Source organism: Bactrocera latifrons, unplaced genomic scaffold, assembly GCF_001853355.1.
Source record: "Bactrocera latifrons isolate USDA-ARS-PBARC rearing strain unplaced genomic scaffold, ASM185335v1 scaffold_107, whole genome shotgun sequence".
Lineage (NCBI taxonomy): Eukaryota > Metazoa > Arthropoda > Insecta > Diptera > Tephritidae > Bactrocera > Bactrocera latifrons.
In genome coordinates this window covers 385,512-409,841 of record NW_017534486.1, presented here as the reverse complement: position 1 = coordinate 409,841, position 24,330 = coordinate 385,512, and the positions used below count along the sequence as shown (strand labels likewise).

The following is a 24,330-nucleotide window of genomic DNA, read 5'->3' as shown; positions in this document are numbered from 1 at the left end:
ATTTTATTGTTTGTGTGCCTTTGGGTGTGTGCACGTGTGCGCTGTGCATTGGCGCTGCAGGGCTCATGCGCGAACGCTGCTTTGCTTTTTAAAATAGCAAACGGAATGCGCGTGAGTGGCTTCAACGGTTGATTTTTGAGCTGTTTTGTTGTTGTTATTTTTCCTTTTTTTAATGCGAGAGTGCAACAATTTGCAGTTAACGGTCCTTGACCTCATGCTCATTTAAATGTATGGACTATTTTTGGCTGGTTGCAGTAGAGGTTAGAGTAAGTTGGATTTGATTTCAGGAATATCTATATTTTGGAGTGTAGTCATGTCTCTAGCATGCACTTATAGTCGTAATGCTATACTTAATTGCCACTCATGCATCCTCACCGCACACCCTGGAAACTGGGTTCAGTCTAAAAATAGGAAGCTTCGGCGGACCTCTTTGGTTTAAGTGCTTTCTGACGTCTTATTGCAGCCTCTATTCAGAGGTGCGTCTATAAGCGGATATAGGGTTCGAGACCAATCTAAAGCTCTGCCGCTCCCATAATACCAGAATTAATTATTCGGTTCCGACTGTTGGTAAATGCCGATTCAATACCCGCCCGTGAGAGCACTTGGTTTGGTATACATATATTATGTTGTCAAATATCTCCCTTCCGCTTTTTTGCTCTTTATTTAATGCTTTATAAAAAGTGTTACAGTGATCGGATTTAGTTCAAATATGCGCCGTTTCGATCGATAATCTGTTTCCATCAAGACGGAAACGTCATAATACCCCCCTCCTAGAAACCTCCCTCCTTATTTGCGAAGAACTTGGACAGCCACTTTTCACAAGCCTCTTTTGAGTTCAACTTTACACCAACAAGGGCTTTAGCCATGAACACGAACAGGTGGTAATCACTTGGCGATATGTCTGAGCTATATGGTGGATGCGGAAAAACTTCCCATACGAGCTCCTGTAGCCTCTGACGAGTCATCAATGAAGTGTGTGGTCTGGCGTTGTTCTAGTGGACGCTTCTGGTCCATCGTCTGATTCAAGCGGTCCAGTTTTTTTGCAGTAGATGGTAGAATTAAGCGTCTAGCCATATGGGAGCTGCTCATAGTGGATTATTCCCTTCCAATCCCTTCAAACACACAGCGAAACCTTCCTGGCCGTCATTTCCGGCTTGTCCACTGTTTGTGACGATTCACCGGCCTTCACCCACGACGGTTTTCGCTTGATATTGTCGTATGTGATCCATTTCTCGTCGTCAGTCACCATCCGATTCAAAAATGAGTCGACTGCATATCATAGGCGCAAATTCGGTCCAGAAGGTTTTTGTTTGCGTCAAATCATGCGGCACCCAAACATCAACCTTATTTGTGTAGCCAGTCTTCTGCAGATGGTTTAAAATACTTTGGTGACTATCACCCATCTTTTGGGTGATGTCACGAAATGCCAAATGCCGGTCTATCTTGATGTTTTCCATGATTTGATCGGTATTCGTCGTCTGGGCTTATCGATGGTGTCGTTTTCACCCGCTTTGAATCGTCGAAACCATTCCTCCGCAGTTCGAAATAATAGAGTACAATCTCCCAAAACACCATTAATCTCACGAAACGTTTCTCTAGCGAATTTGCCTTTAACGAAGGGAAATTTTAAAATTTCGGCGTTAGTGAACTCCTTGTTTCCACACCTATAACTGTTGAACAGAATTTCCAAATCAATCATGCATAGCGTCGTTTTGTAGGTTATGTCAAGACCTTTCAAAGGTGTATACTATTGCCAGATATGAGCTCTGTGGCGCTTTATACAAGTACATAGCCGAAATTCTAAAGGCAAAAAGGCGGAAGGGAGATATTTGACAACCTAATATGTACTACATATGTAGAAATAGGGCTCTTAAAATAAAAAAACCTGAAAATCGATTTTTCGAACATTCGGTGACTTCATAAGTAAAATGCAGCTCCTCCTACCTTCGTTGAACCCTAAAACGTTCTGTAAATTACTTTGAACCTAGAATTTTGCTTTAATTTTCGTTTAGCACCTGTTTCTTCTATATGGATTTAAAGAATTTAAAGAAAACAGAAATTTCAAGAGAACTTCTCACTGTATGAAACCTAACCAATCAACAAAAGAGAAGGTTTATTATCGGTGATCATTCTTAGCACTATACATAAAGTCACAGTCATGCTCTTTTGGGATGAATTGAACCAACTAAGAAACCGGTTGACAATCTCTGGCCTATAACATTTATTTGAGCAATTAAATATGTACATTTACAAACTAAGAAAATATAATTTTATTGGTTTTTTAGTGCTGCCTTCGCACCTTTCAAAGCAAAATTGGCAATCGATGGGCTGAAGAACAACCAATCCTTGACACATGATGGCAAAACCCTGTAGTTTCAATAAAAAAACTATAAATAATAATACCCCACACATATCTGTATAATTATGCATACGTTACGAAACGGTAGAGAATCATAAAGAATCCGGGTAATGCGATCTCTACTTCACCACGCTGCATGCCACGTACAATTCTTTGCGCCACCTCTTCACCTTCCATCATCGGATATATATCCGTATAACCACTGTCCTGAGCTAACTTTTTCACTCTTGCGTGAGTTTGCAGAAAGGCAGGAAAGACTGTGGTCGTGTCAATGCCCGTAATGCCGTCTAACCTCAGCTCGGCGCGTAAGCAACGCATAAGGGTGCACACGGCGGTCTTAGCGCTGCAGTATGGCTCAGATCGCGGCAACGTGAGAAGACCTGTACGGGATTGAGGAAAAACATTTACTAAATGGCTGATAAGCAATTTATATTAAAAGCATTACCAGATGCCGAGCTAATGGCCACAATATGGCCACGTTTAGCTTGTTTCATGTTTTGGAGAAATACGCGGTTAGTCTAAAAAACGATTGAAATCACTTTGGAAGATATTAAATGTAAGTTATTCTTCAAATTACCCAGAAATGTGACATGTAATTGACTTTAATCATCGCTTCAATTTCCTGCACTGTGGCATTTAACTGATCCGAGTGCAACAGCAACCCCGCATTATTCACGAGTATAGTTGCAGTGCCAATGTCATTCGTTAATTGCGTATTAAGCCCCACAATTTCATCGTATTTGGTGACGTCCACCTGTTATAGGAGACATTATCGAATAAGATAGGTTTTAAATTGAACGTTCGAGTTCACTTACCTTATAAGCTTTTGCTTTGACGCCATATTTATCGGCGATTTCCTTAGCTGTTGTCACAGCCAAATCGAAATTGATATCACATATGGCGACATGGCATCCCTTGGCGGCCAATTCTACAGCGATACATTTACCCAGTCCACCTGCTGCCCCGGTGACCTTTAATGGATTTGATAAGTCGATTTATTGTTTTACAAACTTAATGATTTTGAAATTTATTGTAGATACTAGAGTACGCTTTAGCGCCCTTGGAAATAATAAATAATTTGAGGCTAACATTTCTTTATAATTAGAAGCTTAAAATTAACCATGAATCTATGAATTGATTGATGCATAGATATAACAAATAAGTTTTTTTTTTGCAAATCATAATTTACATTAGACAGAGAAAAAGTTGGTTTAGGACTGGTTTTCGACATATGTATAACTGTACAAAGTCAACTGGCTAATGCTCGGAAATTCTAGAAAAAGATGCTTCGACTAACAGAACGTTTCAATACATGAGTATACTCCTCAAGGATCCCCAGAGGTGATCTAGTGACTGATGCCCAGATTAAACTGAAATTATCGAGGGAATACTTCTGAATGCTGAATGGCAGTGAAAGCATCACACCAGAAGAGGATAAGACAATTTTATTTTCAGAAGCTGAACCCGCAGCCGTTGTCTTGTGTGAAATTATGTACTTTGAAAAGAAAAGAAGGTTGAACATTTAATTTTTTTTGTAACGCAGCTTGATAAACAACATTTTTTGGTTTCTCTTCCGGTGTACAGAAAAGATGGCTTTCCAACTCGTGAGCACGCGACGTATCTCTGGCCGTGTGAAACATGGCATTTCCAAATTTATGCCACACACTATGCGACTATCCTTATGTCCTGTTGATTGTCATTTCAAATGCAATTTTCACTGGAAACGGAATGCGTTTGAACTGAAATGGCAAATCGTTAGAACACAAAGGAATTCGTAGAATCAAGCATTCCGCCCCCTTGTATTCGATAGCTGCGTCACAATCAATCGGGTTCCATTACACAGTTTCGGTCGATTTGTATGAGCGCAAGTCTCCCGGAATTTGACTTTCAATCTTCCAGTTTAAGTCAAAAACTTCGGTATTTCTGGCAGCATTTCCAATTTTTTGAGAAGACTATGTAAAATGTCTTCGGCAATGTTTACAAACGTATTTTATCGATTACACCAAATTGCAATACTCAACATTGATATGTGTTTTGAATGTGAATTAAACAATAATGGTGATTGCATGTGTTATCAACTTCGATATTCACTCTTCTGAAATGATTGCTAAATGTTCAGCCATTGTTATCTGGTGAGCGACGCCAATAGAGGTGGATATCCATCATTTCCAGTTTGTGTTTCCGAAAGAAAAGCACGTGGATAGTGTTTCGTGCATTTATTGAGACATTATTGGTTTTCATCACTTCGTATAATACTGGAACTTTCTCTGCATCAGGAATATCCGCAGAAATGTTTTTTATCAATTTGATCTGGTGTAAACACCATCCAAAGAAGAATGTGTGCGTGTGGCAAACCTTTTTTTTGCCACTCAACAGAGTACATCTATGTAGCATCTAACAGCACCACATATACGTTGCTTCAAGATAAAGTCCATCAAACATCGTAACTGTTGACAGCGGTCCATAATTCCGCACGTATGTCACCGAATTCTGGGAGTACTTCTTGCCTTGCCCTACCTTGGGCTGCCATACGTTGATGACAAAAAGAATGCAGACCGATATTAAGGCAACATCTTCGTGGCTTCGTAACAAATGTCAATCTGTAACAAATGTCAATCTGTAATTGATCACTTAGTGTGAAATACACATAAAGTTCTCACTGAATAATTTTAATTAATTTTTCTTGTGAATAGCTGGAATAAAAAAGCAAGCGACCGAAATTGAATGATTCGAATAATTTACCAATCAAAATATTGAAAAACAAAAGAAACAAAAATTGCAAAAAAAAAAAATTGTATGGAAAAAAGTTACTATTTGGAATTATTCAATTTTTCGACTTTACCTCATGAAAAGTATAAGGTATTTTCATTTCTAAACCTTCGCCGATCCACAAAGAACAACTTCTGAAAATTTCATCAAGAAATCAGGCGTTCTCTTAGCGTTATTAACAAACAAACATTCATTCTTGTTTGTATGGATTTCTTTATAGTGATTTTACGGCAATTATTCGAATTTTTCTTGCCGCAAAAACCATTCTTGAACCTCAACGAACATTAAAAAAAAAAATTAAATGGCCAAAATTGGTCCAGGCGTTGTTGAGTTATGCGCTTAGCAACACATTTTGCGATTCATTTGTATATATAACATTAACATATTTTTATACCCTGAACAGGGTATATTAAGTTCGTTATGAAGTTTGTAACACCCAGAAGGAAGGGTCGGAGACCCTATAAATTATATATATAAATGATCTGTATGTTGAGCTGAGTCGATTTAGCCATGTTCGTCTGTCGGTATATACACGAACTAGTCTCAGTTTTTAAGATATCGTTTTGAAATTTTGCAAACGTCATGTTCTCTTCAAGAAGCGGTTCATTTGTCGGAACTGCCGATATCGGACTACTATAACATATAGCTGCCATACAAACTGAACGATCGGAATCAAGTTCTTGTATGGAAAACTTTCATATTTGACAAGATATATTCACGAAATTTGGTATAAATTATTTTCTGAGCCAACAATGTAATCTCCAAAGAAATTATTCAGATCGGTTTTCTATAGCATATAGCTGCCATACAAACTGAACAAAGAGTTACTAACAGAAATGCATCTGTCAAGAGTATTTACCTTCGGTGCAACCGAAGCTAACGTTTTTTCTTGTTTTATTTACAATTTCTTTGCACATTTTTGTCACAATGTATTATTGTTTATTGATCTGAGTACATTCATAATATGTTATGAGCTTTAATTTGATCAGTATAGGACAATTCCAATTTTGTTGGTTTGATTAATTTATTGTTTTACTTACAAATTTGCATAATAAACATTTTTTCTCCAATACTCAAAATTTATTTATCATTGTCAGCTTTTCGCACAAAGAAAGGCGTTTGTACTTTGCATTTCACTTACCAATGGCTTGCCATAAATGAGATGAGTTGCTATTAAATTGCAAATTGCAAAGTAAACAATTAAAGTCATTAATCTGTAACGCGGACTGCTTTCCTTAACGGTTGCTCTGTATGTGTATTGAAAACGACAAGCTAATTCATAAACGAATTCCAACAAAATTGGTATGCAATCACATATTGTTAACGAATCGACGCATGAGCCCATTAAGCTATGACTATATTTGTCTGTATGTAAAAAAAAATTTGCAACTGGTGCATTGCCACTTTGATTGCTTTGTTAATGAATTAATGCCTAACCTTGACCGTGAATCTTTTTAAAGATTTACGCTTTCTGTCGCAGTGGGAAGTAAAACCAGTTGAGGAACCGTTAGCAGGTAGCTGGCGTAACAGTTATTTCTAACTTTAACAAAACGTATCTGCATCGATATTGATAACTTTTAGCGATGCGTATTTATATACCTATATATGTACACATTTATCACCGTTTTTTGTTTTGCTAGTTTTTATTTGCTTTATGTTGTTGTTTTGTTTGTTGTCGGCAATTTTGATAACGAAATAGTATGTTAGTGCGAGCGAACGCGCATAATAAATATTTATGTGCTTGGAGGTAACTTTTGGACTCTGGCGAAGAGGCAGTTGTTTTTTTTGGCATATTGCGGTCCGCTAGCGCTGAAATTATGTGTATGTATGTATGTAGAGTATGAAAACCAAATAACACTTATGTATGGTATAGGATGGTACAATAAAATCGAAGTTATTTAATTAAAAAATTCGCAACTTATTTTTATGCTTATGAACCAGGCTGCTTTGACAGACATCTTTATAATAACACAGTTTTCCATGAAGTCCATCATAGTTTTTGATTTTATCGCACTTATTGATTGCGCTCACCTATGCAGTGTGGCAGCTGAAAGAAAACATCTTTTGTAGAAATCTTCGCCGTCTTTAAACGCGTTTTTGAAAAATTTTACACAGGTCTTTGAGATAAAATTCTTAAAGACTTGGACGAAGGATTTTTTTTCGATTACAACTATTTGAAAAAAAAAAATGTCGAAGTTTTCACTGTAATTTGTGATAAAATTCTTAAAGACTTGGACGAAGTATTTTTTTTCAATTACAACTATTTGAAAAAAAAAAATGTCGAAGTCTTCACTGTAATTTTCAAAAAAAATATATATATTTGTCTGACTTGGCAGCTATATTGCCAAAGTATTATATGAAGAAGTGGAAATCACTGTGTGTGCAACTCTGTATATCAATTTATTTGTGAAATCAGATAAGACCACAATTATTTCGGTCCCACTTATGTTAACGTAAGATTGAAATAATTGTCGTCTTATCGGTTAGTAAATACGAAACCATAACATTAAACATTCGAGGTTTGGCTATCAGTTTGCGATAATTTCTCACCTTATGGCTTACCGCAATTTAAATTATAAATCTATTTTTGAGATGCCAGACAGTTGTTGAAATCAATTATTTAGCATATGTAATATGCTAATTGACTAAATTAAATCAAATCAAAAATTCGAAAATTTTAATTTTTAATAAATTTAAGTGAGTAATATAGTAATGGCGTTAGGTTTCTTTGATCACATCTTCACTATTTGATTCTAAAAAGACACTCAACTCAATTTAAAATATCACTTCATTGTGCACTTTTGTAAATAAATAGTTTTTTAATGTTAGCATAAGTATTATATTTTAATATTTTAGTTCCACATAACTTTGTTCCCAAATCGTTAATATCTTAAATAAAAAAATAAAAATAAAAGACAATTAGGTTCAATAAAATATTTACCACAGCCACTTCGCCGGCAAAATCTTTGCGCACTTTGCTTTTCACAAAATTATGGTATAGATATATTAACACCGAAATGAATAGAATGGTCGGCATAAAGAGCGTTAAGAGGGCCACCGCCAGCCAGGTGCGTATCTTCGTAATCGTTTCCGACGCCATTCGTAATGCAAGTATTTCTTTAAATTTTTGTTTTCAAATGATTACTTGTGAAGCAAGTAAAGAAGAAACCGTTGCGCTCGATTCTACCGCTGAAAGAATACTGATTGTGTGGACTGACTTGACCACAGATATGCTGCTGACGCCAACTGTTGTTGTGCGTTAACGATATCTCACCTATGCGAACGCACTCTCAATGTTAAAAAAGCATGATTATTTTTAATTTCAAATATTCATACATATAAACAGAAATGTACTTTTATATATTTACATACATAATATCCGGCAGTGCGTTTAAATACCTCAGTAAAATTGTTATTCGTTTGGACTGGTTCGACCATTTCGACTGGTAATTGTCGAATGACTTGCGTGACATTTTTCTCCAAGGACTGAAACGAAGATTGTCAGGATTGTTCCTATAGACTTTAGACTTTAACTATTTGCACCACAAAAACTTTACCGGAGTCAATCACTCGATCTCGGTGGCCAATCGATCCGCCCAAAACGTGAAATTATTTGCTTGCCGAAGTGTTCTTTCAATAACTCCATTTATGCGATGTGTGGGCGCCATCAAATGTCGCCGAGATCACGAATTTCAATTTCAGACAATAAAGATTCTTTTATCATTTATGGAAGATTTCAGGGAAATGTCTTGGTGTGCGGCCTTACAAAATTCAAAAATAATTGAAGCAGAACGAGATTATTGATGCCTTATAGGTGAATATTCGGCGCATTATTGCTGACATATGGCCCAAATTGCTGCAGAAAGTATTGGAGAATTGAGTCTCTAGGTTCGAATTTATTGGAGCCAGCCGAGGCGGTTACGTTCCTGAAATCATTTTGAAAATATAGTTACAAACCCTTATCTTGTTAATAAAACCTAAATTCTTGGCTTTAATGTTAAATTATAAACATTTCATTTCCTCTTTAAAACAAACATGTGTCTAAACAAAGTACCCTCTATAATAATGACAAAATTCCTCGGATCCACCTTATATAATATCTTTAGGCTTTTCATCGAGAATAATTTGAAAAATAAAATAATTTGAGAATAATTTGAAAGTAAAAGTATGTCTAACGTACCTTAGGGTGGGTAAGTTAAGGTCTTGGAACTTTTTTAAACGGTCCTAGAAAGACACAGTTTATTTCGTTAGTAAGGAAAAAGGAATCGAATTTCTCTCTGTCTGTTTTAGTCTTAATATTGAGTCATATATTATGTAGCCGAAGAAGTCTTTCTGCCATTATATGCCAGAGACAATATTCCACCTGTCTAAAACTTTCATCAGTGTATATCGAAATTTCGAAATTTCCAGAACCGAAGCGAGCGAACCATTGTTGTGCTACACGAACTGATACAGAATCGTCTCCATAAGCTTCACAAATTTCATTGGTGGCTTGTGTGGCATTCTTCTCTTCCTTATACAAAAATTATTGTTTTAATATAATTTTATATTAAATAGCGGGAGAAAATAATAATATAAACACAGCTTGCATTTTATTGTATGTTATTATACTTTAGACCTAACCCGAAAAGCAAACGGTGAAAAGTCAGTAAAAAATTGTTTTCTACGAGCTCGTTAAATATACTATATACAAGAAAATGCAATTACATTATCTTCGAAAGCTATTATTTATTCAAAATAGATTACATTAGACGCAATACAATGTCTGGAACAATCAACCAGCGCTTGCATATATTATGTATAGTACTAGTTGTATATTTACTAGTATTTAATCTCTTACCCAACATTCTCGTAATAAAATTTGCATCGATACCAATAATTACGCGAACTTTTTACACAGATTTAGCGCGATTATTGGCTTTTGGTTGACCTTTGTAAATTATGTAAACAATGTATAAACTTGAGATTTTTTTAATTAATTCATATGATTGAGCTTTTTTTCAAGTTTAACACAACTTTTTTATATTATACTTTGGCAACTTGTTACTACAGAATATAATAATTTTGTTTACCTAACGGTCGTTTTTATAAAATTAAACTAATCGAGATAGATAATGGAGCTATATAGGGTTCGAGGTTTCGAGGTTTCGAGGTTCCCTACTTTTAATTGAAAAAAACACAGAAATTTCGAATTTAATAGGGAATGTTTATTATCATTCGAAAGAATTGGAATTTATTTTTTGAAGATTATCTCTTTTAAATGTCAACCGTGACTACGTCTCAGATGCTCCATTCGTTGAGCCCAATTTTCGATTACCCGTTCGAGCCTTTCGACTGGTAACTGGCGAATGTCACGCGTGATGTTTTGTTGCAAGGTCTGAATCAAAGCGGGATTGTACGCAATGACTTAAATTTTACATATCCATACGGAAAAAAGTCTAACGGTGTCATATCACACGTTCTTGGCGTCAGCCGAAAACGTGGAATTATTCTACGGAAATGTTCTCTCAATAAATCCACTGATTGATGCGATGTCGCCGAGTTTACAAGCTTCAATTTCAGGCCTCAAATAGTCGGTTATCTCGACACGATAATAATCGCCATTGTCGGTTACGTTCTCACCGGCACATTTTTTGAAGAAATATGGACCGATGATTCCACCGGCCTATAAACCACAGCAAACCGTTGTTTTCTCTGGATTAAATGACAGGAACATTTGCTTGTTTACATACCCTTTGAGCCACAAATGAGCCTCATCACTGAATAAAATCTTGCTCGAAAACGTCGGATCTTCTTGGCTTCTTGGAACTTTTCGAGAGCCCATAGCTCATGAATGGCTGAATGGCATCGAATTGACTCAATAATGAATGTCTTAAGATGGGCGATAGTGTGTTGTTAATAGTACGATCAGTAGGCCGGAAATGTTGATCATAAGTTGAGCGAAACGCGCGATACACATCCTTTACAGAATGTGAATTTTCTTAATAAAGTTGATCGAATTGTAAATGATGTTCAGGCGTCAGTATTACTTGTGATCTCTATAAAAATATTGAAAAAAGTATCTCTATCGGATCACGAGTTATTTACATTCGAAGTTCTAAATATAATATTGGCCTCCTTGAAGAATCCAAACTGCCTACAACCTTAGTAAACTTTTGCAATAAGGAAGTCACAAAGATCTCAGATTGAAATAAAGTTCGGACTTATTTCTGGTCGTGTATCTTTAAATATGTAAAGGTTTATTATCCTGCTGCAAAATCCCATATTCATTTGGAAACTATTCTGCAAATGGTATAAGTTTGCTTTCAAGGGAATCCGTATAAATCCGTGAATCTATTCAGATCTCGGGTTCCGCCAATTTGGTACATTAGATTTTTATTCGGAGCGAAAAAATTAAAATTCTTCTTATAACTTTTCAAATTCGTTGTTCTAAAACTTATATTTTTAATAAAAGGCAAATCGGAACTTCTTACTATATGTGCAAACTATATATGCCAACGCGTTATCAAAGTCATTCAACTGAACTATCTGCGCGATGACTAACTTTCTCAAATTTGGAAACAAAACGAAGTCGATTTGGAACAAATGGCCTATGAGGCAGCAGTTTGTAGCTTAATTCGACCAACTTGACCATGGCGACGATGGAGATGTGAGTCGGTCGGTACGGTCGGTAACAATAAAAGAGAACTAATAGAGATCTTTGACCGTTTTGTCCCTTCATAGGAGCAATCGGTGTTAATTACACCTTGTGAATCACCAAAATTATTCTCAATACCTGGAAGATAGGATATCTCTCGCCTTCTTGTGTCGAATTTCGACTAAAGCTTGGTCTAGTATGAACCAGTGTGAGGTGGCATAATCTAAGTTCAAGCGTTTGATTTGTGCACCATGTTTATATATTCACCGATTTCGATTTTCATCGACTATCCTATAGGTTGCTTCAGTTTTTTAAGAAAAATATATCTGTAAAATATGGTTCCACTCATATACGTATTTATCCGAACTTTGAGAAATAATCTCGAACTAAAAGCTTTAAGAATTTATCCAAAAAATTTAAAATTTAAGTTTATTGAAACAAGTAAGGTTTCCCCTTTCAGTATGTTCTCCTCCGACTACAACTCACTTGTGATGGTGGTTGGCCTTTGAAATCTTGGAAATATTTATATATTCAAGGCTCTGTAAGGATTTCAGTACTGTCTTTGATAATCTCATTAAATCCACTTGTCAGATTGATCGAATAATTATGGTAAGAATCCATGAATTGTTAATACAAAAATGTCCATAAGGATTTGAACTCTTTGGTCACCTCTCTGATGATTTCTTTATATTCGATAACTTAAGCATGAATCGAGAAGTAATGATAAAACATCATACTGTAGATAAGCAAAATCGAACATTGCTGTACCCAATTCCTACTCTTGTCTCCTCGCCGCGCACCTTGGAGTCGTGAGAAACTCATGAATAAGTAAAGAAATGCGATGGACGTGAAACGAACGATTAGGTCCTTGGGACATTTGTTAACGTCAGGGTGGGTAAAGAAGGCATCTTTGGTACAACAGTCGGAGGCTGATTGACTTCGCAGGGGTCCAATATATGGTCTCCTCTACTACTAGATTCTAGAACAAGAGAATTCATCATCAAATCGCTATGGAGGGAACACTTCCTGCTGAACGGTAGTGAAAGTGTAACATCTGGAGATGGCGAACCCGATTCCCCGTTGATTCGACGACGTTGGATTATGATGAGATTCGACAGTGTACAACAAAGCGGAAGGGGCCGATGGATTACCAGACGAGCTATTCAAAAACGGCGGTAAAGAATCGATAAGATGCATGCATCAGCTTCTTTGCAAGATATGATCATATGAAATCATGTCCGACGACTGGAACCTAAGTGTGTTCTGCACGATTTTCACCATGCGCCCAATAAATACACGTGAAAGGAAGATCAACACACATCACCTCTTCGTCGACTTTAAAGACGCTTTTATCAGCACGAAAAGCAACTGCCTCTCTGGTTGACTTTATCTCATATATCTAGCAAACTTTATCTCGTAAGTATGTAAGATATTTAAACAAAATTAAATGAACGCCTTAACTTAAACTGGTGTTTAATACCGTCTTGAATATATGATCAGTCTATGATAAACCTTTGCCCATATATACCGATCTTGGCTTTATATCACTCAAGGTGCTTTCCAAAGTAAACAGGAATTTTTGAATCTAGCGCCCGCTGGTGGCGCCATCTATATGTCGACTGGTGCGTTTTAGTTGTCAGTATGTTTGTGTTATCGATGCGAAAATGAGCTTCGAACAAAGAGCCAATATTAAATTTTGTTTTAAAATTGGTAAAACTTTTATCGAAACGTTTCAATTGTTGAAGATTCCATCGAAACGTCGTTATGTAGAGGTCATTCAAAAGCCTTGCACCGGCTTACTGGCGAACATACCGACCAGCGAGCTAAAACACTCATTCGACATGCTTTTGAATCATGCAATAAGCTGTAATGAAGCAGAAGAGAGAATTTAATGTAATTATGTGAGATTTATTGCTGGCGACCTTGGATCGATATCCCTAATAAAATCATTTCTCTTTTGACTTTTCCCTCATATACACAATACGTTAAAATTCTTCCGTTTTAATTACGCTTATATCCTATAATTAATATTCAATACTTCTATCATATTAAGCGATTATATTGTAATTAGCAAATCGCTGTTCGGATGAGAATATTACAGACATCGGTACATACTTTCGTGGGGCCAAGTATGACGACTATATTCATTTTGAGATATGTTATTGGTTTTGATATAAATATTTCGACTATGACGCTTAGCTTTGTACATAAAATAAGTAAGTTAGTTATGTTTTGTAGAATAAGCTGCTAAGATTTCAAATAAGATTGTATTCTATTTCGTCGAATAATGAATTTTGAAATGAAGTGATAATTTTTTAACAAAAATTTTCGTTAACACCTCTAAATACATTTCCGCCTTTGGTTTTTGCAAATTGTGAGAGAGTTGTTGTTCATATTTTTTTATACTTTTTTGATCGTCTCACATAGAAAGCATTGATCCAATCTTGAACTCTTTGTGGGAAAAGGCTGCAAGGATAAAAATAAATTGAAATTATTTGCGAATCACATTTACTTGGTAAAAGGTTGTAATTATTTACACGTAGAGGCGATACGTGAGTGCAATGTAACTGGGTATGATGACTTCCACTTCACCACGTAACATTCCCGATACAGCTCTCTGCGCCACTTCTTCACTTTTTAGTAATGGATATATTTTACCGAAGCCTTCATCTATAGATAACTGGATAAGTTTTGAGCTAGTTGCAATAAATATAGGAAATACGGTAGTAAGATGAATATAATGCAATCCTTCAATTTTCAATAAAGCTCGCAGTGCTCGCATTAGGGTGCGCACAGCAAACTTAGTACTGCTATACGGTTCGTTCTCCACCATTACATGAAGACCTAGATATGATTGTAAGTCAAAGCATATGTGATTTTTATTTTGAATGAATTTATACTTATGAAAATACTTGTAACTTACCGGCTATTGAACATATTGCCATAATATACCCTTTCTCGGCACGCCTCATATTTTCTTTGAATACACGATTTGTCTGAGAAAAAAAAAAGTTCAATAATTACAACACTTTTGTCTGCTTTGATTTGGACGCCATTTTGTTTTAAACTCTTAGCTAACTTACCCAGAAATGTGAAGTATAGTTAACATTTATCATCGTTTGAATTTCCTCGACTGTGGGATTTAGCCTATCTGCATGGAGCATCAACCCTGCATTATTCACAAGTATAGTGGCGGCACCAATGTCATCGGTTAGTTTTTTATTGAGTTCCACAATTTCATCGTATTTGCTGACGTCCACCTGTTATAGGGTGAAATTATCGAATAAAATCCGATTGTAAAATGAGCGTTTTGAACGGAACTTCGAGTTCACTCACCTTATAGGCTTTTGTTTTGACGCCATATTTGTCGGCAATTTCTTGAGCTGTCGTCACAGCCAAATCAAAATTGATGTCACATATAGCGACATGGCATCCTCTGGCGGCCAATGCTATAGCGAGATGTTTACCCAGTCCAGTTGCTGAACCAGTGACCTTAAATATGATTAAAATCCATTAATAGAGATGGAGTGTTCAATTCAGTAGGAGGTATTTGGTTAATTATACCGTGAACTGGATATATAAAGTTTATCACGAAGTTTGGAACACCCAGAAAGAAACCTTAGAGACCTTACAAATTATTAGTGGCCCTGAGTCGATTTAGACATTTTCGTCTGTACGAATGTCTGTCTGTATATATGTATGTATGTAAACTATGCCCTCAATTTTCGAGATATCTATCAAATATTTTCTACATGTCTTTTTCATCTTATTTATCAGAGTCGCCCTTGTCGGGCAACTAAAGCTGTCATACAAATTAACCGAAAAAATCAACCTATTATATACCATAACTAAGCACTAAATTAAGGTAAAAAACTGTAATTTGCTATAGTGGCCTACTTCCCAAATAACAAGCTTTTAAATTTCATCGTCTTCTGCTAATTTAAACTACGACTACGAATTAATAAAACGTTACACAAAGACTGCTGCATTTAATGTTCAATGTATTTCACCTTACGCTCAGAAAACCTATGTTTTGAGTGATCCATTTATCCATACAGCTGATTTTTTATCGAACGTATCGGTCGATCTCTGTTACCTTGTATTGAAAATCGAGGAGAATATTTTGTGATGGTAACATGGCATTGAGTCAAAAATAAGTAATTCACATAATCCAAAAATTGGATAAAACCATGCCAAAATATTGCCTAGTCCCTACATATTATATATATACATTATATACCACAATTTATACAAATTATATAAAATTTAAGATTTCCGTTTGGCTTTATAATATTTATACTTACACTCTATATAACTCATACACTGGTCGACAAATTCGACATAAGATTTGTCAGAAAAACGAAGGTCATTGTACGTGGTATATGGGAGTTGGGTAGTATCTATCCGATTTTATGTATTAACTATTATTATGCCACATACTAAAAAAATGTTTTCTGGGTTTCAAAAAGTTACCTCACATACAATAACCAATCATATGGAGTAAAGTAAGCCGGGTGTTCGAAATCCTGGTAGCAGTTAAACGGGGGCTAGGTCAAGGTAACAGTTACCTGGAAGTTCGAAAATCTTTATATTAGATATATGTGGGCTACGGGAAGTATTGGCCCTATTTAATCACTTTTGGACATACATATAAAATATTGTCAGAGAAGGATTATCCTTGTATTTCAGTTATATATCTTACACATCGACCGATATTTTAGATCAAAAATCAACTATTGGTACTGGGGTCCAAATATTCGGTACCTAAGGGCTGAACAGTTTTTGCTGGTTTTGAGCAATTTTTGGCCTTCTTAGATTTTCTGCTTCCCACAAGTGCTCAAATGTATTAAGATCGGGAGACTGCGGTGGCTAATTGAGCGGATCATTCCTGCCGGAAAACGATGTTCGAAACACCTACAACTAAATCTTCCACAAAGGGAACTAAATGATTGCTCAGAATGTCAATGTAAGAGTCTGCCGTCATTTTACCCTCAATTCTCGCTAGTCCGCCATTATGAACTATCATACAGCCCTATACCATAATTTAGCCACCTCCAAATTTCAGTGTAGGCTTAATGTGGTGAGACTGTAACTTCATGTCCTTACTTTTTCAAGTCCACTCGCGATCCTCTGATCCAAGACGGTTTACCTTAGTTTCGTCAAAGGTTATATGATCTGACGAACTGGAACTTAATTTTAAAATAATTAAATTTAGTCGCGAAATTAAATTTAGTAATGATTTTGATTTTGACTATTGCTATGTTCTTTAGGGGTTAGAAGCGTGCTTGAATACTCGAGTGCAGCTTTTAAATTATTGGTGCCAATATTTCGCTAATTAAAAATATCAATACCGTCAATAATGGCATTAGTCCGATTTCTCATTTCGGTTCTTCAGCTTTCAAAAAACGGTGCAATTCTAAAACTCTGAAGTATTTCGCAGCTTTGAAACTCCGGAACTCGATTTAGTTCAGTCTATGCGCAATATCTCTTAATTTTCTTCAATTTTATAATAATTTCAATATATGAAATATTACATTGCACTTACAACGGCCACTTCATTTTTAATAGATTTTTCCTCTTTGCGTCGGCAACTTTCAATATTAGTAATTATGGTGGTCACTAAAAGCGCTATAGGAACTACGAAAATCGCCAATATAACATTGAAGGTCCAGACAATTGCTTTGTGCAATCTTGGTTTCAACATTTTTAACTCACAAGTACACGCTTCAACGATGGGCCAAGCGTAACACTATCACTGGGCGGTAGCCAGGTTAATATAGAGACAAAAATTTCTAAATGAAATCGTTTAGATCTCGTTGTTTAAATAAATATGCGCTTAAACTTGGAACAAAAATAAAATAATTAGAATTCATAACAATAATTAAAATTGCATTAATAAAGTGGAAAGACAAAAAAAAAATATAAAAAGTCAACTGACCTAGACAAGAGGGTTGTTGTTGATATTTCGCAATAATATACTTGTGACAAACAAACTCCACGACTTTCAAAGCTAGCGTGGCCGAGAATATGTTGTGGGTGACGACCTTTCTATTAGTCAATGTTCGAAACGTGGTCACGATTAAATTTCAAATGAGAGTTGATGTCAAACTTTTCATTAGATTGGTAGTCGAAAAAGTCTTTTCGTATTTTTTCAATAGATATCGTTGCAGTCGTATGTCTCCAATGCGACCAATCACATTGTGTCATATCATATAGTGTTGGAAAGGTAAGATTTCAAACTTTATTTGACCAAAAAAGTTTCATTTAACCAAAATTAAATATGGAGAAGATGTAAAAAAGTTACAGCTGTTCAAAAACAAGAGAATAATAAAGAAATTCGCAATATTTGGAATTAAAAAAAAAAGAGTATAAAAAGGTGTTATTGCTGGCTGCAGATTGTGTTTGAAAATTGAGCCTCTCGGTTCTAATTTATTGGAGCCAGCCGAAGCAGTCACTTACCCTAAATCTTAGCCATAATACATAATATAACCATAATATTAAAAATACCTTATATTTCTCCTTGAACACTACATGTCTAAAAAAGTACCCCTTATAAAAAGATTAAAAATTTTCGGATCTACTTTGCATATTTGGGTTTTCTCTTTATGCTTTTCGTCAAACGGCCTTAGGATACTTTTTAACGCTTTTAGAAAGTTGCGGTTTATTAGGTTAATAAGAAATCGAATTTCTTTCCCTCTTTTAGTCTTAATATTGAGTCATTTATTAACTCTTTATTACAGACGGAAGACGTGTCTCCAGTGTTCTATACGTGCATACGCTCCTCTCGGATAAGTTGGGCGACAGGGGTAATGCTCGAAAAACAAAGGCAAAAAACAGTGTGGCTGTAGACCTGGCAAAGCAACAACCGACCAAATATTCACCATGCGCCAAATCTTGGAAAAGACCTTTGAAGGAAGAATCGACACACATCATCGTTTCGCCGATTTTAAAGCTGCTTTCGACAGCACGAAAAGGAGCTGCCTTTATGCCGCGATGCCTGAATTTGGTATCCCCGCAAAACTAATACGGCTGTGTAAACTGACGTTGAGCAACACCAAAAGCTGCGTCAAGTTCGGGAAGGACCTCTCCGAGCCGTTCGATACCGAGCGGGGTTTCAGACAAGGCGAATACTTTTCGTGTGACTTCTTCAATCAACTTCTGGATGTTGCAAGTTTTCGAGAGAAAAGTTATGCGAAATATTTATGTTCCTTTGCGCGTTGGCCACGGCAAATATCGCAATCGATGGATTGATGGACAGCGAATTAAAAGACAGCGGCTACGCTGAATAAGTCATGTTGTACGAATTGTATTATGTTGTATTTGACGTTGTACCCTCCGGGGGAAGCAGAGGATGAAGAAGACCTTCACTCCGTTGGAAGGACCAGGTGGAAAAGGACCTGGAATCGCTGGCAATCTCCAACGACTCGCACTCTGTTATTAACTCGGCTATAACCGCATAAGAGGTTTCTACGCTAGTAAAGAAGAAGTAGATTTCGCCAATTTTCGAAGATTGCACCCTAATTCGTAACTGAATTTTGTAATTGACGTTATTGAATACGAAATACTATTATTGTTAATAATTCTATTATTTTATATTAAATAGCGGAAGAAACTAATAATATAAACGCAGTTTGCTTTTCATTGTATTTATGATACTTTAGACCTGAACCGAAAGGCAAAAGAAGAAAAGTCTGTAAAAAATGTTGCTTTTTTTTTTATAGGTTTTTAAGACTTCGTATAGTTAAATATGCAGCTAACTCAAGTGTGCCCGAAAAGTAAGCGAACTTTTTGCATATATTAGAATGTGCAATTATAATATCTTCAAAAACTATTATTTATTTAAAGTAGTTTCCATTTGACGCAATACAACGTCTGGAACAATCAGGCAGCGCGTCTAAAGAATTTGTATGTCATTTATACGTATTTCATTCAGCACATTGGCTATAGCAGGAGTCTCATAGAATGCTGCTTTCGTGTTGGTTTTAAGTTTCGGAACTAAAAAATAGTCATATGGTGATAGATCATGCGAATATAGAGATTGATTTATAAGAGAAACTAATTTTTTTTTATCAAGAAACTCCTTCACCTTTTTGTCTTCATTTAATTCATGGGCAACAAAACATGAGCAGACTTTTCTTTCATTCAAAGATTCAGTTTAAATTCTCTTAAATTGTATTTTTACTCGTATTCAGTCCCTCACTCAACATTCTCCTAATAAAATTTGCATCGATACCAATAATTTCGCGGACTTTTTACACCGATTCAGCAAGTTTATTGGCTTTTGGGTTTCCTGGCCTTTGGGCGTGACCATTTGTAAATTACAACAATGTATAAAGTTGAGTACGACTCATACATATAATAATGGCCATTAACTTGATTAATCAATTCATATGTAACAATTATCAATTATACTATATTTCTTTTAATTCATTTAATTATCTCTTATATTTATTTAATAGTAGTTATAAAAAGAAAAAAGTGCTAATTATAGCGAAAAAAAAGTATTGGTACACTCCATAAATATACAAAAACAAAAAAGTATACAAAAAGAAANAAAAAATTAATAAATAAATAAAAAAAAATTAACAAAGTAGTAAACAATATGTGGATAAAATAAATATTTTGTGGCCAAGCGCTTTTGCTTGATGACTGCTTCCACCCGGTTTGGCATTGATCAAACCAATTTTTGTGTCCTTTTTGCGCCAATATTCTGCCATTCCTCCATTAGTCCCACCTTCAATTCATATTTTGTTGATATTGCTCGCTTCTTAACGTGCCGATCCAGTTCTTCCCACAAATGTTTTATTGGATTAAGATCGGGCGATTGAGGGAGATGCGATAATGTATATTTTATGTGATGTGCCAGCCACATGCGTACATCATAAGCCGTATGCTTCGGGTTATTATCGTGTTGAAATGTGAATGACTCTGGCAATTTTAATTATTCGGAACTTTTTTTTACATTTCTCTTCAGAATTTCCATATTATATTTTTTGTCCATAATATTGTCTATGAATTCCAGCTCACCGACACCTGCAGCGGACATACAACCCCACAATTACTCCTCCACCGCCATGGTTTACAATAGCAACGAGGTTCTGTTTTGGCAGTTCGGTATTAGGCTTTATCCACACAGTTTGCCGACCATCAGATTGAAATATATTGAACTTACTCTCACCTGAGAAGAGTACACTGTCCCAAAAGTCTTTGGCTTGCTTATGTACTCCTTCGCATAAGCCAAACGCTTCGTTTGTTACTCGAGAACTGTAATTAGCTTCATGCAGTTATTGGATGAATATCTTTTCCCATCTATTCCTTAACTTCCGCAGCGATTTGGAGGATAGTCTGGGGTCTGGGTGATAGTCTGGGGTACTTTTTTACTTTTGTGGTTATTTGACTACGTTCGCGTTTACTTAAAGCCTTCGGCCTGCCTGTTCGTTTTTCGCTTTGTAAAGATGCAGTACCTCTAAATTCTTGAATAATACTCCATATGGTATATCGGCTTCTGTTCATCATTTCACCAATCTCAGCGTAATTTATATAATATAATTGATAATTAGTGGTCTTAACTAAGGGTTTTTTTTTGTATTCAAAACCTTTTTTATATAAGGCAGTGGTAAAGTCAAGGTATCTTGCTGTGCCAATACTTTTGTTCATCACTGTACGTAATATGGACGACAGTCTGTGCGTTCTTCTGTATTGCGAGCTATTAATTCTCTTGAAAAATTTAAAGCACAAATCGACACAACATTTGTTACAACAATTTGTACCACTTCCTCGACAACTGCGCCATTTTTTTGAGCTGGAATAACATAAAAGAAGTGTTGTGGCGATCATAACGGAAAACTGAACTCTATTGTGAGTAATTCACTGAGTGGTTTTGATACACCCAGCTTCATACAATAATGGTATGCTATAACTCGGAAAAATTGAAAGAGAGAGCGTTAAGCCAGATTGATGATGTAGCAGCCAAGCATTTTGAAAAGAAACATCGATAAACCACGTAAAAAGTGAAAACTTTCCTCTGGCTCTGATCTGGTAAGCATTAACATTTTGTGAACTCCATCCATACCAGCATTGTATCGGGAGATTGAATATGTATATTAACTTTCCTGTTCGAAATTCATAATAAGACATAATTTTATTCATATCTTGGCGATTACTCTCAAGGCGAATAAATATTGATAAAAAATATTAAATACTTTGCGTTTTATTTATAGCTTCCGAGTGCTTTTTTGTCACAATATATATTCTTATAAAATTACATTTAATTATTAATTACAAATGTCTTCTTTCTTTTCCCACAATAAACCATAAAATAATAGGAAATCACTTAAGAATACATAAAAGTACTTATCAAAAATAATGAGAGAGGCTTAAGTGCTTTATAATGCCATACTCCAAATTCAAAAATAAAGCATTTCAGACTCAGCGGTAATTTCAGTCAGAAAGCGACAATTCGTTCTATATTTTTATAAATTTGGTGGTGTGTGGTTCTAAAATTGAATATGACTTTGACCTGGGAATAAATAATCGATAATAATATAAACAAGCTCATCTTCCATGTGATGTTATTCATAAAACCGAACTCGCTACAATCTTCGAAGAAATTATTTAGAACGAACCACAATAGCAATTAGCTGCAATACAAATTGCTAGCATTTTGCTCGACCACTTTTTGCCATTTTTCCTCTAGAGACATTATTCTATCAGCGTAAGTAGAAATTTCGAAATTTGCAGAACAGAAGTGAGTAAATTGTTAGGCTACACAAACTGTTACAGCATCGTCTCCGTTCTGTTTTTGAACAGCTGTCACTTTTTGCAATTTCCCCGAGGTAAGATATCATGTGATTGGTAGCAGTGGAGATATACGACTGTAACGACATCTATTGATAAAATACGAAAAGACTTTTTCGACTACTCAATATTAAATCGTAAGATTTATCAACAAAAAAAAAAATATAAAAAAAAAAAAAAAAAAAAAAAAAAAAAAAAAAAAAAAAAAAAAAAAAAAAAAAAAAAAAAAAAAACCGTTTTAATTAAATAAGAAATCAGGTAATGAAGCGCTAAGTTCGGATGCAACCGATCAGTGTCGGGAGATCCTTTCAAAGAGATAACTCACATGTTGGCCGATATATGCTTTGCGCTTTATTGTTGCGTTGGGTATATGGAAGCTAAGGGAAGTATTGACACGATTCAATCCATGTTTTATACAGACATGCCATGGTCAGGGAAACATTATACCTGAATTTCAATTACATATCTCACACATCGTCAGATTTTGCGGTAAAAAGTCAACTATAGGTACTGGGGTCCGAATATTCGGCATATAGGGATTTGTACAGTTTTTGCTGGATTTGAACAATTTTAGGTCCAAGGTGGAATACTCTATATATATTTTTCGTGCAAAGTTTTATTATTAATTTTGTTCCAATTTGTATACCGGAAGGTCGAGAATGAGAGGTCGGGGCCACGCCCACTTTTCAAAATTTTTGGCCCACAAGTGCACTACAATTACTTGTGCCTAATTAGTTTTGTATATCTTAATTTATTGCTTAGATGTGTCACTTTATGGCTTTTCGATTAGCGGCGTTTTATGGTCGTGGCAGTAGTCCTATTAATCCATCAAAGAGCTCGTAATTTCTGTTAGCCAAGGAACGCGCATATCAAGTTTCATCAATATATAGTATCTCAACTTTGACTGAAGTTACAGCTTGCACGTTCGGGCAGATGGACAGACGGACAGTCACCCGGATTAACTCGTCTCTTCATTCTGAACATTTATATATACAAATATGACCCTACAGCTTTCTCGATTAATCTCAGGTTATACGTATGTACAACCATTAGGTGATCAAAGCTATTTTCCTCTTTAGCAACATGTTGCGTGAGAATAAATATTATTGCTGCACTCTAATTTACACTTTTCCTTAAAACAAGTTCCCAGTTATTACAATTGCTTACACTTGTTGCCGTTGTTTTTATCTTCCCTCTGTTTAACTCTACTTATATAACATACATATGTAGACATTATTGTAAAACTGTACATACATATGTATGTATGAATGTGTAGAGGAAATAGAAGCCGTGATTTGACGCCACTTTTTGTGCGCCGCTGCGCTGCTGCTTGCATAATATAAATAGATTCCAATCTACAAAAAGCGAGATACGTTTGTTGACGACAAATGACAAAACAACAAAAAACAAGCGGTGCCAGCAACGATCACTTCTAGTTTCGAATATAAAGGCAAGCATTCGACTAACAAGCAATAATTAGTCAATAATTTTGACCCCATGCTAAGGTGATGTGGTGTGTGTACGCGCTTTTTTAATTCGAAGCGAAAAAAATGTGCGATACAGTGAGCTCACGATATTGCCAACTTGAGAAAAAAGTAAAACGAATTCTGGATAAGTTCGTTTTGTTTACTTGCCCTTACAAATAAAGTAAATCAATTTGAGATTAATGAGACTGAGGACATCACAACTACAAAATTGAAAAAAAAAAAAATTGACTTCGATTGCACCGAAGTTATAATACCCTTTAGAAATACAAACGATTATTTAC

The 24,330-nt window shown here is 35.6% G+C and overlaps 2 protein-coding genes across 2 annotated transcripts; both read right to left on the bottom strand.

Annotated features, from left to right (window-relative positions):
• Positions 1-2,203: 2,203 nt before the first annotated feature.
• Positions 2,204-8,335, bottom strand: LOC108970480 (17-beta-hydroxysteroid dehydrogenase 13-like). Its single transcript, XM_018935903.1, has 6 exons — positions 8,070-8,335; positions 3,175-3,330; positions 2,937-3,113; positions 2,805-2,877; positions 2,433-2,739; positions 2,204-2,367 (listed from the first exon to the last, which is right to left on the bottom strand). Exons 1-6 carry the CDS (start codon positions 8,226-8,228, stop codon positions 2,271-2,273), a joined length of 969 nt encoding a protein of 322 aa, XP_018791448.1. The 5' UTR covers positions 8,229-8,335; the 3' UTR covers positions 2,204-2,270.
• A 5,317-nt stretch (positions 8,336-13,652) lies between these two features.
• On the bottom strand, positions 13,653-17,556 carry LOC108970509 (17-beta-hydroxysteroid dehydrogenase 13-like). The gene is made up of 6 exons (XM_018935953.1): positions 17,311-17,556; positions 15,102-15,257; positions 14,849-15,025; positions 14,689-14,761; positions 14,303-14,609; positions 13,653-14,231 (listed from the first exon to the last, which is right to left on the bottom strand). The coding sequence occupies exons 1-6, from the start codon at positions 17,467-17,469 to the stop codon at positions 14,156-14,158; spliced, it is 948 nt and encodes a 315-aa protein (XP_018791498.1). The 5' UTR covers positions 17,470-17,556; the 3' UTR covers positions 13,653-14,155.
• Positions 17,557-24,330: the final 6,774 nt, after the last annotated feature.